Source organism: Symphodus melops (genome assembly GCF_947650265.1).
Source record: "Symphodus melops genome assembly, chromosome: 11".
Classification (NCBI taxonomy): Eukaryota; Metazoa; Chordata; class Actinopteri; order Labriformes; family Labridae; genus Symphodus; species Symphodus melops.
In genome coordinates this window covers 10,764,869-10,778,582 of record NC_136701.1, presented here as the reverse complement: position 1 = coordinate 10,778,582, position 13,714 = coordinate 10,764,869, and the positions used below count along the sequence as shown (strand labels likewise).

The following is a 13,714-nucleotide window of genomic DNA, read 5'->3' as shown; positions in this document are numbered from 1 at the left end:
CAGCAAGGCCTCAGCTGAATAAACCAATAGGGAAGCGTTAGAAGACACAAAATAGAACTTTAGCTACAGCTTGAGATAGATTGTAAATAATAATAAACTCCATGAGAAATTGGTAAGACATTTGTAAGTAAAGGTATCTTGTTTGTGAAGAAAGTCTCACATTTCTTTGCTGGAAGTTTAACATGTTAATGTATGAAAGTGACCTTAACATATGAGAAAGTGTAAATATCAGACTTAAGTCAGGTAGCTACTTGATTTAAAATTAGCTATCAGTAGCTAGCACAATAGCTACATTGACCAGTCAACTTTAAATATAGATGTCTTAATGAAAAGACAGCATCTGCTCTTTTTCTAAACTCATTTCACAATCTATTTACATGCACTTCACTGCCTACAATCATAGCACAATAAAGAGTCAGTGAGATCATGCAGCTTGCATGCTGTTGGGTCAAACCACTGAAGTTCTATTGTGTGCATCTTTGAGTTACAACCAAAAAGAGAAACTGCCTGTAGCCTTAAAGTTGGCAATACGTAACGAGGAACAACAATCACCAACACAACCACTATTCTGTATTTTTAAATTAAACACCACATGTATTTTTCTTGTATATAGAGATACTTTTTTTTTCTCAAAAGAGACTTGACAACAACATGAAAATATTTTGTTTTACAGTTTTTGCTTTGCCTACTTGTCCAGCAGATGGTGTTGTCTTTGCATATTCCATTGTAATGTGCCATTTAAGACCTCTTTAGATGTTTTCCTTTTGATATTAATATCAAATAGGCAATACATACAGCTTTATCTCAGATTTGATAAAAGAGCTTGCGAGACATTTAAACATAGAGCTCTCACAGCATTTTGAACTTAAAAAATGTATTGTGACCCAAAGGTAAATTAATTAATTCATAAATTAATTAATTAAGGATTTACTCTTGGTTTTAAATCAAATACACAAAGACCTGACAACCACTGAAAAAATACTTATTCTTGGCTACACAATAATGGCAGTATGTTGTGACTCCAGTATAAGCTAATAAGCAGTAACATGTCTTAGTCAATGCTGTTGTGATTGAAATACAGTGCACATTTAACCCAATCAACTTTTGACATTAAAAGCTTTATTTTTGCCCTCTGTATGACCAAAATGTAAACATTTAACTTACAAGTTTCTCATGTGGTCCACATGTTGTACTTTTAGGGAAAAAAACAGCCTTGTATGAACACACACACACACACACACACACACACACACACACACACACACACACAGCTCCCCTTGAATCTACAGTGACCAATTGCTTAGTTTGTGGCATGTGGACACTAGGAATGTTGACACAGGATTTACTGCAAACTATATGAAGTGATGGACATATCTTTTTTTTTAAAGTTAGATATTTGGGTCCGATTTGCCTTCATTGCCTTATTGATGGGACAGCTGAATAGAGACAGGAAACATTGGAATGAGAGAGGTGGGGGATGACCTGCGGTAAAAGGTCCACAGCCGCTACAACAAGGACTACAGCCTCTGTACATGGGTTGCGTGTCATAACCACAAGGCTGTCCAACACCCCACATAGGAACCTATTTTAAGACTTAATTTTGATTAAATTTTGATTTTCTGTCAAAAAACACATTGTTTTAAAGTATAAATTAATTAATAATACTAAAACTAAAAATATCTTCCATTGTGAAAAAAATAACAACTTCTACAAAATCTAACTTAAGGTTTCATAGAAAATGTAATTCAAGATATTTTCCTTCCAGTAATGAATGCAGTGTCAATATATGTTGTTTGGTATACAACAAATAAGAATATAATAATAATGTAAGCAAATTCACACATATTTCAGAAGACCTTGAATAATAGATTGACTAGCCTTGCATCAAACCTTTTTATATTGTATTAAAATACTACAGGCAGCAAAACATTTCTGAAGACTGTAGGACAAGGTCATGAATCTTAAATGTTCTTGTCGGGTCCTTAACCTCCCCAGACCTCAAAGTATAGCTCTTGGAAATCCTGGCTAGCAAACAAGATGGAATCAGACTCCCCACAATCTTATTTAATCCAAAGTCATGAGCTCTGTGCTACGTGTGTTGTCTCGGCCGTCCAATAGCAAAACAGTTTAAAGAGCTTAAGAGAACGTCAGGCAGGGAAAGGATCCTGCTATCCGCAGCTGAGGGAGTCCTGTGAGCGAGCTGTCAAGTGCCTACCTGAACATCGATCATGAGTCTTTTGTTTATACACTGCAGGCACTTCTTAGATTGTTTGTAGATGCACTTTATTTATTACTAAACAAGCTAAGGGGGGAAATGAGATCCTGGAAAGAACTGCAGACAAAATTGACCTCACGGAGGGGAGAAGAAGCAAATGGTGAGAGACATGTTTTGACTTGAGGTCTTTCATAAAAAACATCATATTTATATAAAGACATAAAGTTTGGAGTCTAAGTAAGAATAGTATCATCTTTTATGCTTCATGTTGCTGCATGTTTCAGATGTATGTAAATTCTTTAAATGTCCTTAACCTTGTAGGATCTTCTTTTTTTAGTCACACCCAGGGTCTTCGGGTCAATTTGACCCAGCTCATGTTCAACCATTCTAAAGTAGTTGTAAACCCAAAAAATCCTACAAATTAGAGTTTGTTCTTTATTACTAACAACATTACTAACAATTCAATATCAAAAATATTTTCTATTTAATTTTGTGTATTTTGTAATGACAAAACAAGGATTTTGTGGCTACTACTCATATCCCATTAAGAAAGAGCTACTGAAGTTTAAGAAAACATACTTATTCCAACTGTTGGAATTGTTTTGAACATTGGGAGAAACTTCAGAGTTGATTTTTAAAAAAAATATATTGTTAAATGAGGGATATTAGGGATTGAAGATTCACTAATTCACAATTTGTAATGTGGACAGTCAGTCAGATCGGATTCTGATCAGATTTGAGGAAAAATCGGATTTGGATTTCAGTTTGAACAAAGCCCTAGAGGCTTGTAATCTGCTTGTCAGAGTGATTTGGCCTCTTAATGTTGTGTTTCTCTCAACAAGGGGAGGTGATTGGAGCTTCTTATTGTGCTGTCGATTAAATGCTGCATCATGTTGGTTTCTGCTGTTTGTGTAGTTCCCTGTCTACTTGCAATATTTGCACACAGTTTTTATCTTGTCTATTATCTTCTCACCTCTTTCATTTTCTGTCTTGGGGAAGCCACAATGCTTCCGTACCTCCAATTTAAAAGATGGTGGTGTGTTTTTCGAAAAGTTGCTCTAGAGCAGCTGATGTTGAGCTCTCTAGAGCTGCTGACGCTCACAATATTAATGCGATTAATTTTTTAGAGTATCGATGTCAATCTTGAAACCTTAGGGTTAGGGTTATCACGATTATTTTTCTCATCCCTAAAGAAATTGTATTGAAATTTATACTTCCATTTAGAAAATCAGTGTGTGTATGTGTGTGTGAGCACGAGTGTGTTAAAATGCAACTAGAAAATATCAATATGTCTAACATGTTCATCGAAAGAAATGGTCTAAATTTCACTTTCCATCCTTTAAGACTCCACTTTCAATGGCCGGGTCAAATTGTTCTGAAGACCCTGGGTGTTTTGTGTTGATGAAACAAGACCCAAATTACCCAGTTCGAGGTGCTGGAGACTTCTATTATTGTTGCTTCAATATGTGTGGAAATTGTTCAATTTTTACTAAAATTGTATTGTAATTTAAAACTGTGGTATTGTGACTGCTCTCGTATCAGAGTGGGTATATGTTTATATTTCATCAGTTGCCAGTCTAACAGATATTCCTTTTTGTCCATGATTAAAAATAAGCAACATTCTGTTTTAGCATTATCTTCGGTCATTTCTAAAAGCCTTACTTAACTCCAAACCAACTGTTGCTGTAACTATAACTTGAAGGCAGAGAAGAGCTTACGTTTGTGTGATTTCTGCTGGCATGTCACCATCAAATCTGTGCTGTTAATACAGAAAGTACTGGACCAAAAACAAGTTTTGTTCCATTGTTATCATGGTGTTAGATTGACTTCATGTTTTATCAAGTCCAGAACTGAATGTTATTTAGGCTTCAGCTGATTTGATATTGATTTATTGTTTAAGGTTTTAAATGCTGTTGTTTGCTTTTTCGCTATAATTTTTACATGATACCAAGCAATACAGTACAGTTTCACAAGCAATCAGAAGACGAGCAGATGGACAGATGGAGAGGAGGAACGTAGGGCTCCATGAGAAGTGAGTCACGTTCAATTGTATAATCAGGGTATATTAAAGGAAGGAACATCACACCCTCATTGCAGAAATGAACCGTGTGTACTGTTACTTCATGATGGTTGCAAACCTGCAAACTCCCCATGCACAGGTTTGCACTGTCCTGATATAAGAACAAATTATGTGTATTGGTTTTACAATTATGCATACATATCAAAGCAGAAAATAATCAGATTTTTGGACAAAGTACAAAAACACAAATGTTAGTAACACACATTTTCCTTCTTATGCTGGTCCTTTAGTACAGAAATAAGGCATTGAGTGGGAGATCAAGTTGATGACTTTTAATATTATCATTTCATTATTATCATTTGTAATTACCATTGAAATTACTTTAGAGGTGTGAGATGAAATGCACCAAAGTAAAATGAGAACTAGGCCAAATGGTAAACAGCACCCTTTTTAACACCACACACCCTTTTTATCACATCATTGTAAAAAGTGCACAGTGTGCATTTGAATGCAGACCATGTACACTCAACTACATGCAAGTGGAATGTCAACTATGTGAGCTTGGATTGGCAGGGTGGGAACAGAGCTGTATACTGATCACAGATTGTACCTGATAAAACACATCAAGTTCATGTGGGTCTATCAATCATAACCTACAATCTCTGTAGTGTTCCCTTAGATAATATAGTGAATGTATCTGTATAATATATCAAATGTTGTTATCTTCGTCAGTTCACTTGCTTTCTAGTTGATCTCTCACCTACATGAGTTAGACATTGAGTAGTTTAGCAGGAAGAGGGGTAGATTGATCCAGGATTCCTCACCCTGTAATGCATATCCGTATAATCCTTAATAGCCTAATCATATAACCTCATTGTACCCTTTTTAATCTGCTTTGTTGTCAGGACATAGGCCATGCCCACTTTAAAGAAAAAAAACAGAACCGCATAAAAGCCTCAAAACAGAGCACTTTAAAGAAGACATATTATACCCTTTTACCCTTCTAGAAACCAGCTCTCTCAGAATGCTCTATTTTGGTGTGCGTGTGTGTTTATTTAAATACAATGACCCCCCTTCAGTTTTCCCAGTAGACATCACTCCTCTGTTGTGAGAATAAAAATGGTGGACCTGCGCAAAAGTTTTGCATTAGGCTGGAGGTGGAGTCCATGGGTGGAGATACCAGGGAGGGGAGGGGATTTTATTACCAGAATCCAACTTGTGATATCATAAACTGAGAACATTAGAAACGGATAATTTTTCTGTGCGGCAAGACTTATGCAGACCACAAATAAAGGACTGGATGGATTTATTTCAAATTTTGTGTTGGTTGATAGACACTCAAGTTACCTAAATAAATGTTCAAAAACACTGTAAAAGTGGATTTTTCATAATATGTCTTTAAATGGAATGCGGATTAATGTCATCATGTACACCTGTGCTTTCCTGATATTGTTTTGAAAATAGGCTCATGCTAAATATTTACCTGTGATAATCCTTCCAAACTTTATTCAAAACAGGTTTACTGCAGGCCTCGCTGTTGCACAAAGCAGTAAACCGTTGTTTGTGAGCACGCGCACGTGACTGTCGGGGAGGTGCAGGGGGATGATAGCGTTGAAGGCAGTTTTTGTAAGCCGTGTGACTTGACTTCATTTCCCAGAGTGCATCGCGCCCCATGATGTTCTCAACAGCTGACAGACGATGAAAGCCTCTGCCAGAGCTGTCGTTGGGAGAGAGTAAACCTCTTGTCGTTAGCATAGATAGACGGACTGAAAATACTGCTCGAGCTTTTCTGGACTTTCGAGCGCTTCACGACCCGGATTACCGTCAAGAAGCTTGTTTTTTATTAAATATAGCCTATTTTTAAAAAAAATATAATTTATTTTGCTTTCTAAATTCTCCTCATTAGGAGCTGGGGACATTTGCTTGTCAGCTAACTTCCACAATAGGTCGCTGCGCCGCTGGACTGCTGCATATGTTGTATTGGAGCTTAATAGTTTGACTCCAGCCCTTCCAGCCGAGCCCAATGCTGAGGAATGGATAGTGTGTCTTCTAACGGTGGGAAGATGGTCGAGAGTGATGAGCAGCCGGAGCGGGATAGTGGCGGCGGTGGCGCAGCGATGGCCGCACTACATCAATGCGAACTCATCCAGAATATGATTGAAATCTCCATCTCCAGTTTACAGGGGCTACGGACCAAATGCGCCGCGTCCAACGACCTCACACAGCAAGAAATCCGCACTTTGGAGGTAATGAGCTTTGCAGATCTGCCTGAGCCCTGTCCTACTATAAAGAGCAGTGTAGTCAAATTGCGGAGTCATGAAGCCCAGACGCAATGCTCGCCTCATATAGGCTGAATATTGGCTGCAAGCGAGGCGTCCTGTCCCCGAGTGCACTTTTTTTTTTAGCCAAAATGTCAAGATGACATAATATTATTTCATTTCCCATCCTGTGCTGGGGGCATCAATATTTTTTGCAAACGACCCGTAAACGTTTGTGATATCTCTGATGTGTGTGACCTCTTTCTGTTGATGGAAATATTATTCAGGAGCCCCTCGGATAGTTCACATCTCCGCACTGTGCTGCTGAATCCATTGAGCCTGGCCTAATGGCACACATTCAATAATCTGATGCTGCTATTAATGATGTTCCCGTATCCTTCTTTGTACAGGATTCTGTGTATGTACACAGGGCATGCAATGTAAATACTAAACGTAAATGTACGACGTGTTCGGTGTGTTTTATTCGTCACCCAAACGTCAGTAGGCAGGCAGACAGACATACAGACATACAGACAGGCAGGCAGACATACAGACAGGCAGGCAGGGTGGATGTGTCGATGCTTTCCTGCATCTGGATGCACATTCAGTTCAAGCGTGCTGGGATGACTTGACATTGCTGTGTGCAAAAAAAAAAAAAAAAACAGGGCTTTGTAAGGCCTCATCAGCATGCCATGCTATAGTAGGCAGCATTACAGAGAAGTCATTGCCTGGAAGCATGCAAGCATCAGCAAAGGAAGCACTCAGTATTTGTTGCTTTGCATGTCTTCAAATAGCTCTGATCAAAACACATGTGTATGTAAAGTGGTTGTATTTATCATTTTTCAATGACGGCGTTTTAAATCCTTCTATCAAAATGAATTGCATGTGTTAGACTATCTTCTCTTTCATCCTGCCTGTTATTCCCATGCATGTTAACAATCGAGTATTGGGGTTTTTTTTGTTGTAAAAATGATCAGCTGCGAGGTAACTGAAGGAATCGTGTCATGGAAAGACCAGCTTTCATGTTCCTAACAATACCATGAGGGCACAACGGGCCCTGCTTCTGTGGAGGAGGCCAATGGGAGGAGAGGGTTGACACAGTACATTTTGATAAGACATAGGAGGCTAAACAATGGGGGAGGGGGGGGGGGGGGAGCAGGGGGGTGACACATTTGAGTTTGTAGAAGGTAGATTAATGTGTCTTTGGTTTAGGCTCCAGACATCCAGACACTCTGGAGATATGATCGTTGACAAATGGGCTTTCTGCTTCATGGTTTATTTAAACCTTATACCTTGGATAAAAGGAATCTTCACTCCTGATTGGCTAGAGGCTATTAATTATCCATGTGTGTTTTATTTCTGTATAACTGAACACCTCAGGAACAATTGTGGCGTTCCCCCTATGAACTAATGTTCCAGAAAACTCTGCATTTACTTTCAGCATACAGAGACACAATACAGTCTGGCTGAACTGGTTTGCATGTGACCTTCAGAATACAGTCGCTTGCTAATAAAGAAATTAGCTTTTTCAAGCAAGATACAATGTGTCTTTAATCTAGTTACTGTGGATTGTAGGCCTGAGCAGAACAGACGTACAGCTTCACACTGTCACCTGCTAATAGTTCTATTCATGGGTTGTATCAAAGACGGCGCATGTGAAAAGAAAATACCCCAGAACAGGAGAGATATTACAGCGCTGTCCAGTATTGTTCAGAGCAGCCTTTGCTCCTTTTTTTAAAAAAATTTTTTTTTACAATGTTAATGTCTACAAATAAAGTTGAAGCTCAGTTATGTGCTGGCAGGCATCAAGTGCAAGTTGGCAGGCCGGTGTGTGAGAACAAGTTTTCACAGGCTCAAGTACAGAAGCCCAGTATAAAATGACAAATTCAAAGTATTAACTGAAGTAGAAACCAGAATAGATCAGCCTGCATGTTTATTCTTTTTAACCCCAAACTGCTGAACCTGGATCATTGTTCCACTTTTATATTTTTAAGCACACGTATGTCATAGAACATCTGAAGGCAGATTTTATCCTCTTTTTTTTCTCTTTTTTTTTTTTTGCACAGAAATTTGAAGTCAAGTTCATTGACCCGTTCAGATCGATATGCTTCGACCCTTCTTCATCTGCTGTCAGGTGTGTCTCGTCACTTTGTGAAGCAGGACGCAAATCTGGCGGCATTGTTCTCCGTGACAATGAGCCAGCCCTGCTGGTCTCACATGTTTCTTGAAGGCTATAAAAAAACGGATCTGAAGGCTCTTTCCTGTGGTTAGAGGCTGTTATTAGGGGTTATCCCTTAAAGTGGGTCTGGTTTGAGCTGCTGCACTGGAGATGAGTGGAGCTTCGACTGCACACTGCTGCATAGGAAAAAGGTATGGTTGATAACTATTGCTTTACAGTAAAGTTAAATGTAGCTCTGAAGTTTTTTGTTTTTTTTAACACAATCTTATTTTCACTCATTTAAAGTGCAACAGTCAAACTGCAGCTGTTTTAGCCTCACCTTCACTGATCTTGCAAAGCGTGCATGAACAGTATCTCCTGTCGTCTGACGTTCAGACGAAGCCAGAGTGAAGTTGTTATCAGCTTGTTTGAGAACAGAACGACTCAAGGCAAAAGTTGGGAGAAAAGTTCCCTTGAAGTATGACGTACTATTGGTCTCATTATGCATCAGCAGAACTGCCATGAAAGCGTCATGGTTGTTTTTAACGTCGTCTTTGCGGACGTGTTTTGAGTCGCATTTTTATCAGAGGTGAAGAGTCTGTGGTTTTAGTTAGCTATGGATGAGTTTGATGCAACTGCTGGTAATCTGGTTCAATTTTATTTTTATTTATTTTTACCTTTTAATTCCTGTTCAAGCTCAACATGTTTGACAGTTTGAGCATTTACTATCACAGTATTCTGTCTCATGTTCGTATTGTCTCCCTCTTGTCTGACATTAATACGAGCCAGGCAGAATGTCTATTGAGTCATCCGTTCATCAAAGCCGCCCGTATTGGGGGGGGAAACTGAAAACTTTCTGGGACCCAGCCTCATGATGGGGCTCGATTCAGGTTGGTGTAATTAAACTTAAATGTTAGTGGAGTAATGTCCGAGTCTGTGTACAGTCATGTCAGGAAACTGCACAACAGGCAGTATGTCAAAAAAAAAAGCAGGCTAACTTGTACCAAATACTTAACTTGTTGAGAAGATTTTTTTTTTTTTTCAGTCTAAAATGTTGTCCTTTTGAAACTCCTAACATTGTACATTTAAATAGTAGTAACATGCCCAAGCCTGCCAGCTTCATACTGTAGTTGTGTCCTTGACCTGTGAGTTTGATCTGACACAAAGAAAAGAGATTGTAGATCAGCCGGTCAGACTCTGTATCACTGAAATCATAGGTTTCTCCTTATTGCCATGGAAGCCTGGTCCACTTGAACAAAGTAACGGGTGCTGCCTCAATCAGCAGTCTTACTTCCTATGTCTTTACTGGCACACTATTTTGACAGCACACATTGCCATTAGCCTGCACTTTCACTTCTCACTTTAGCTCTTCTTAAGATTTCACTTGCTGCCGTTAAAGTTAAAGTCAGCAGATCGTCTCGGGGAGTTTTACAGTTTGTCTGAAGACATGCATGCTTGCTCTATAGAGCCTCGCACTCTTATTTCCAAATACCTTCATTCAGGGACCAAAGCTCCATCTCTGATCACGATCCTCACATTTTATGAGAGTACACTAACTTGAAACTCCCGTCTGTGACGAGCTGATCACATTCAAACCTTTTTTTTTTTTTTCTTGCGTCTGTGTGTGTAGCAGAAGTTAGCCAGACACGCTCTGTCATTACCTCAGCCACTGTAAGGCACTTTAATTCGTGTGATGAATTTGAGCTAAAAGTGTCTGAGGTCAAAGTAGTTGTCACACTCGTGGTGCGAAAGCTCCCGCGCTGCACCGAAGTGCCATCGAGAGCGGCTTGAACTTGCTTTATACACCCATCGAGGGAGCTTTATTAGTCTACTTGAACCGTACGGTTGTTTCTGCCTAGCCTGTGAGAGGATAATGATACTGGCCTCTCAAACAGAGTGCTAACTGGTACTTCACTTTTCACATGTTAATCCCACTCAGTCTGCTCCCTGCCGCCCATGCTGCCTCGGACATATTTCACTTTAACTCTAAATCTGTTTTTGGGCTGTTGCTTGATCTTCTGCACTTTGCAGCTTCTCCTTTCTTTGAAACCAGGCCCAAAAGCAGTCTGCATGAGCCAAACACTGGATCAATGATATCCTCAGTGTTTGGTTTATGGAATGTATTTTATATAACCTGAACCCCCTAAGTGTGAAATGTAACTGAGGATACACTCATCGCTCTAAATCCTCACACAAAACACTTCAGCGGCTTATCTTTTTTAATCACCGCTCTTAGTAATGATCGGCAAACGGCAAAGCGTCACTGTGTTTTGTCTCCTCACGGTGATGGAGAGAGTTTTTGCTGTGCGCTCCTGGTGCGAGCTGTTGTGGCTGCGTCTATATTTAGACATCTTTCTTCCTACGCATTTTCAGGGTTGGTTGTTAAATAAGAAAAAATCAAATGACGCGCAAAGAGCCTGTGCAAAGAGGGGAGAGCAGGGAGGAAAGGGGAGGGGAGAATCAAAGCCAATCCGCTGGGCTGCTTCTGATGACATGACAACCACACCGTGCGTGTGTGTGTCTGTCGGAGGCCTAAGAGAAGACAATGGAGAATGTTGCTCACATGAAGGTATAGAGGAAACAACTGTGTAGCAACGCTGACCCCGTCTCTGTTTCCTTTTAGTTCCTGCTGTACGGATGATGTAGTCAATAAGAACTATGTGGAAATCAGGCCTCCAGGATGACTTACATTACATCCTGTACTTTTGAGGTCTGCCGGTGGTTCTCTTTTGGAAATGCTTGCCACACACCTCCAAATCATAAAGATGTTAGCAGCCACACTGTACATGCTTAAATTGCTGTCATTTGTAGCTGTAAGCAACATGCATTAGTGTTTGAGACGTTGGACAGATTTACAGATATTTAGTTTTGACGTGTTAGGATGTCCTCTGATGTTTCTCACATTGAGAGGTGGGGTGTTGATGGGTTGTATTTTACTCTTAAAATGTAATCTAGGTCACGTGTGTATTTCAGTTGAAGATTTCTCTCCAACCAAGTTACAAAAGCAGAGAGCATGTGTCGTTTCTGCAGGACCTGTTTTAAAATTGATTCTGACTTTTACAGTTGTTGACCAGCTTCAGATGAAGTTGTGTTTATTTGGTTGTGACTGGAGGGTGAGTTAGCAGGACGGCTGTCGGAGAAGTTGCGGGGAGGTAAGGGAAATGTAGTTTTTGAAAGCCTTGAGGTGAAAGATTTGTTTCAGGACAGATTTTAGTCTCGATACAACGTGCAGGAATACACAGGAAATGCTGGTCTTAGCTTATGTGCACACGGGCCTATTTGAGAATCACTCCTCCCAGTTCTGTCACCCCCCCCGTGAATGCAAAGTAACATGTAGCCCACTCCTCACATGTTCCTGTGTCATATACGGCAGACAGTGGGTCATGTAAACTAGGCCAAGGTTGTGTTGTGTGTGTGTGTGTGTGTGTGTGGCTAACCTTGTACAACCTTACTGCAGAGAGCTGGAGGCCATTCTATCTCTCACCTCCTCACCCCCTCAGTCCAGCACAGGGGTCAACTTGCACTGGTGGTAACAACGATGGAGGAGGGGCAGCAGGCCATTGTCTGTGACTGTCACTGTGTACATTCACCCCCCCCCCCCCCCTTTGAAGATCACGTGACCTGGCCTCTGCGTGCAGAACTACATCTAGCTGACCACATGTTGTTTTTGGTCTCTTCACATTTTCACCATTTTCATATTTGCAGATGCGGCCTCTCGCACCTCACCAAGGCTCACTTGTTCATCCAGTATGAAGTGCTTCATTGACAGCAGTATTTCGATTTGTTTTAAATTTGCATTATGTCCCTGCTCCAGTGCTACTGTTTCTACTGTCACTCTCTATGTTGACAAAGACACTTTCAGGAGCTGCCAAATGCAACGATAGAGAGAAGAAAAACCTGCTCCAGCCCGCTCTTGCTAATAGTAATATTGATGTGTGTACATGTGGTTTTTCTCCAGTCACAACTTTCTCTTGGATCACACTTTGAAGTAGACGCATGCATGTCAAAGTATCTTAGACGTGCTAGATTTGATTTGAAGTTTAGCCTTTGTGACAGGAGGCCTCCTTCTTTACTGCGCCTGTTCTGACTTTATGAAACGTGTGCACTTTTAGTCTGCCAGAGAACTGCCCTGACCTTCATGTGCAAATATCTTCTTTTTTTTTTCCCGGGATCGAGCCTCGTTTCTCGCTCCTCAGATACGCCCGCTATCCTCGGCAGGTGCGCCAAAGTGGCTGTGTCAGCAATAGCCTTGAGAAAACAATCGGAGCAGAGGGATCTGCTGCTCGACTCTGCTGTGTCAGGCATGGCCGCTCCCCCCCCCCCCCCCCCCCTCCTCCCTCCTCTGTCTTTTCTCACCCAGGCTGTCACTCATGTCTTCACAGCAGTAGGCCGTAGCCATGGTGTTGTTTAGCTGTGCTGACAGGTGGGCTCTGACGCCATCTCCCCACCCCCCACCACCACCACCACTCCAGGTCACACGTCAAATGCTGCTTTCTGCACTCGGCACTAAAAATAAACTGCACCGGGGCTGTTATTGTGTTTTCTGTCAGTTGATGTCTGCTCCCAATACAAATGCACAACGTTATCAGAAACAAGGGATTAAGGGAACTGTCTGCTTGTTTTATAATATCCTCCATATTTATGTATTTTGGACAGTAATGGGTTGATTTCAGGCTGTTATATGAGTGGACATCAAACATCATGTCATCATGTTTTATCTGCCGTAGATGATGCTCTTTGGTTACATTTGTATGTTCACATATTTACTGTCTGAGCTCTGTGTTTCACATTTTGGGGAAAATCCCACTGAAATGTTGCTGACGACTCAGAAGAGGGGTTGCTAGGTAACCTAACGTCACAGCCTTGCACTGGTGAGGGGTGGGGGTGAAGCACGCGGCTAACACATTAGCCAGGCTGAGTGAAAGGCCTCCTAATGCTAGACATGTTAGCATAGAGATAGCCAGAAACAGTGGATTCACCCACCTGAGGCGCCCGTTCTCCCTCTTCGAGCTCTCGGGTCGAATGCAGGCAAATCACTGGAGGGTTAAGCAGTACATATATTG

The 13,714-nt window shown here is 40.8% G+C and overlaps 1 protein-coding gene across 2 annotated transcripts in view; it reads left to right on the top strand.

Annotated features, from left to right (window-relative positions):
- The first annotated feature begins 5,828 nt into the window (after nt 1-5,828).
- Nucleotides 5,829-13,714, top strand: part of ksr1a (kinase suppressor of ras 1a) — a 28,756-nt gene continuing 20,870 nt past the window's right edge. For both annotated transcript variants that reach the window (XM_079356619.1, XM_079356618.1), the window contains exon 1: nt 5,829-6,481. In XM_079356619.1, coding sequence (XP_079212745.1) covers nt 6,269-6,481 — 213 coding nt within the window. In that variant the 5' untranslated portion in view covers nt 5,829-6,268. The remainder of the gene's footprint in view (nt 6,482-13,714) is intronic.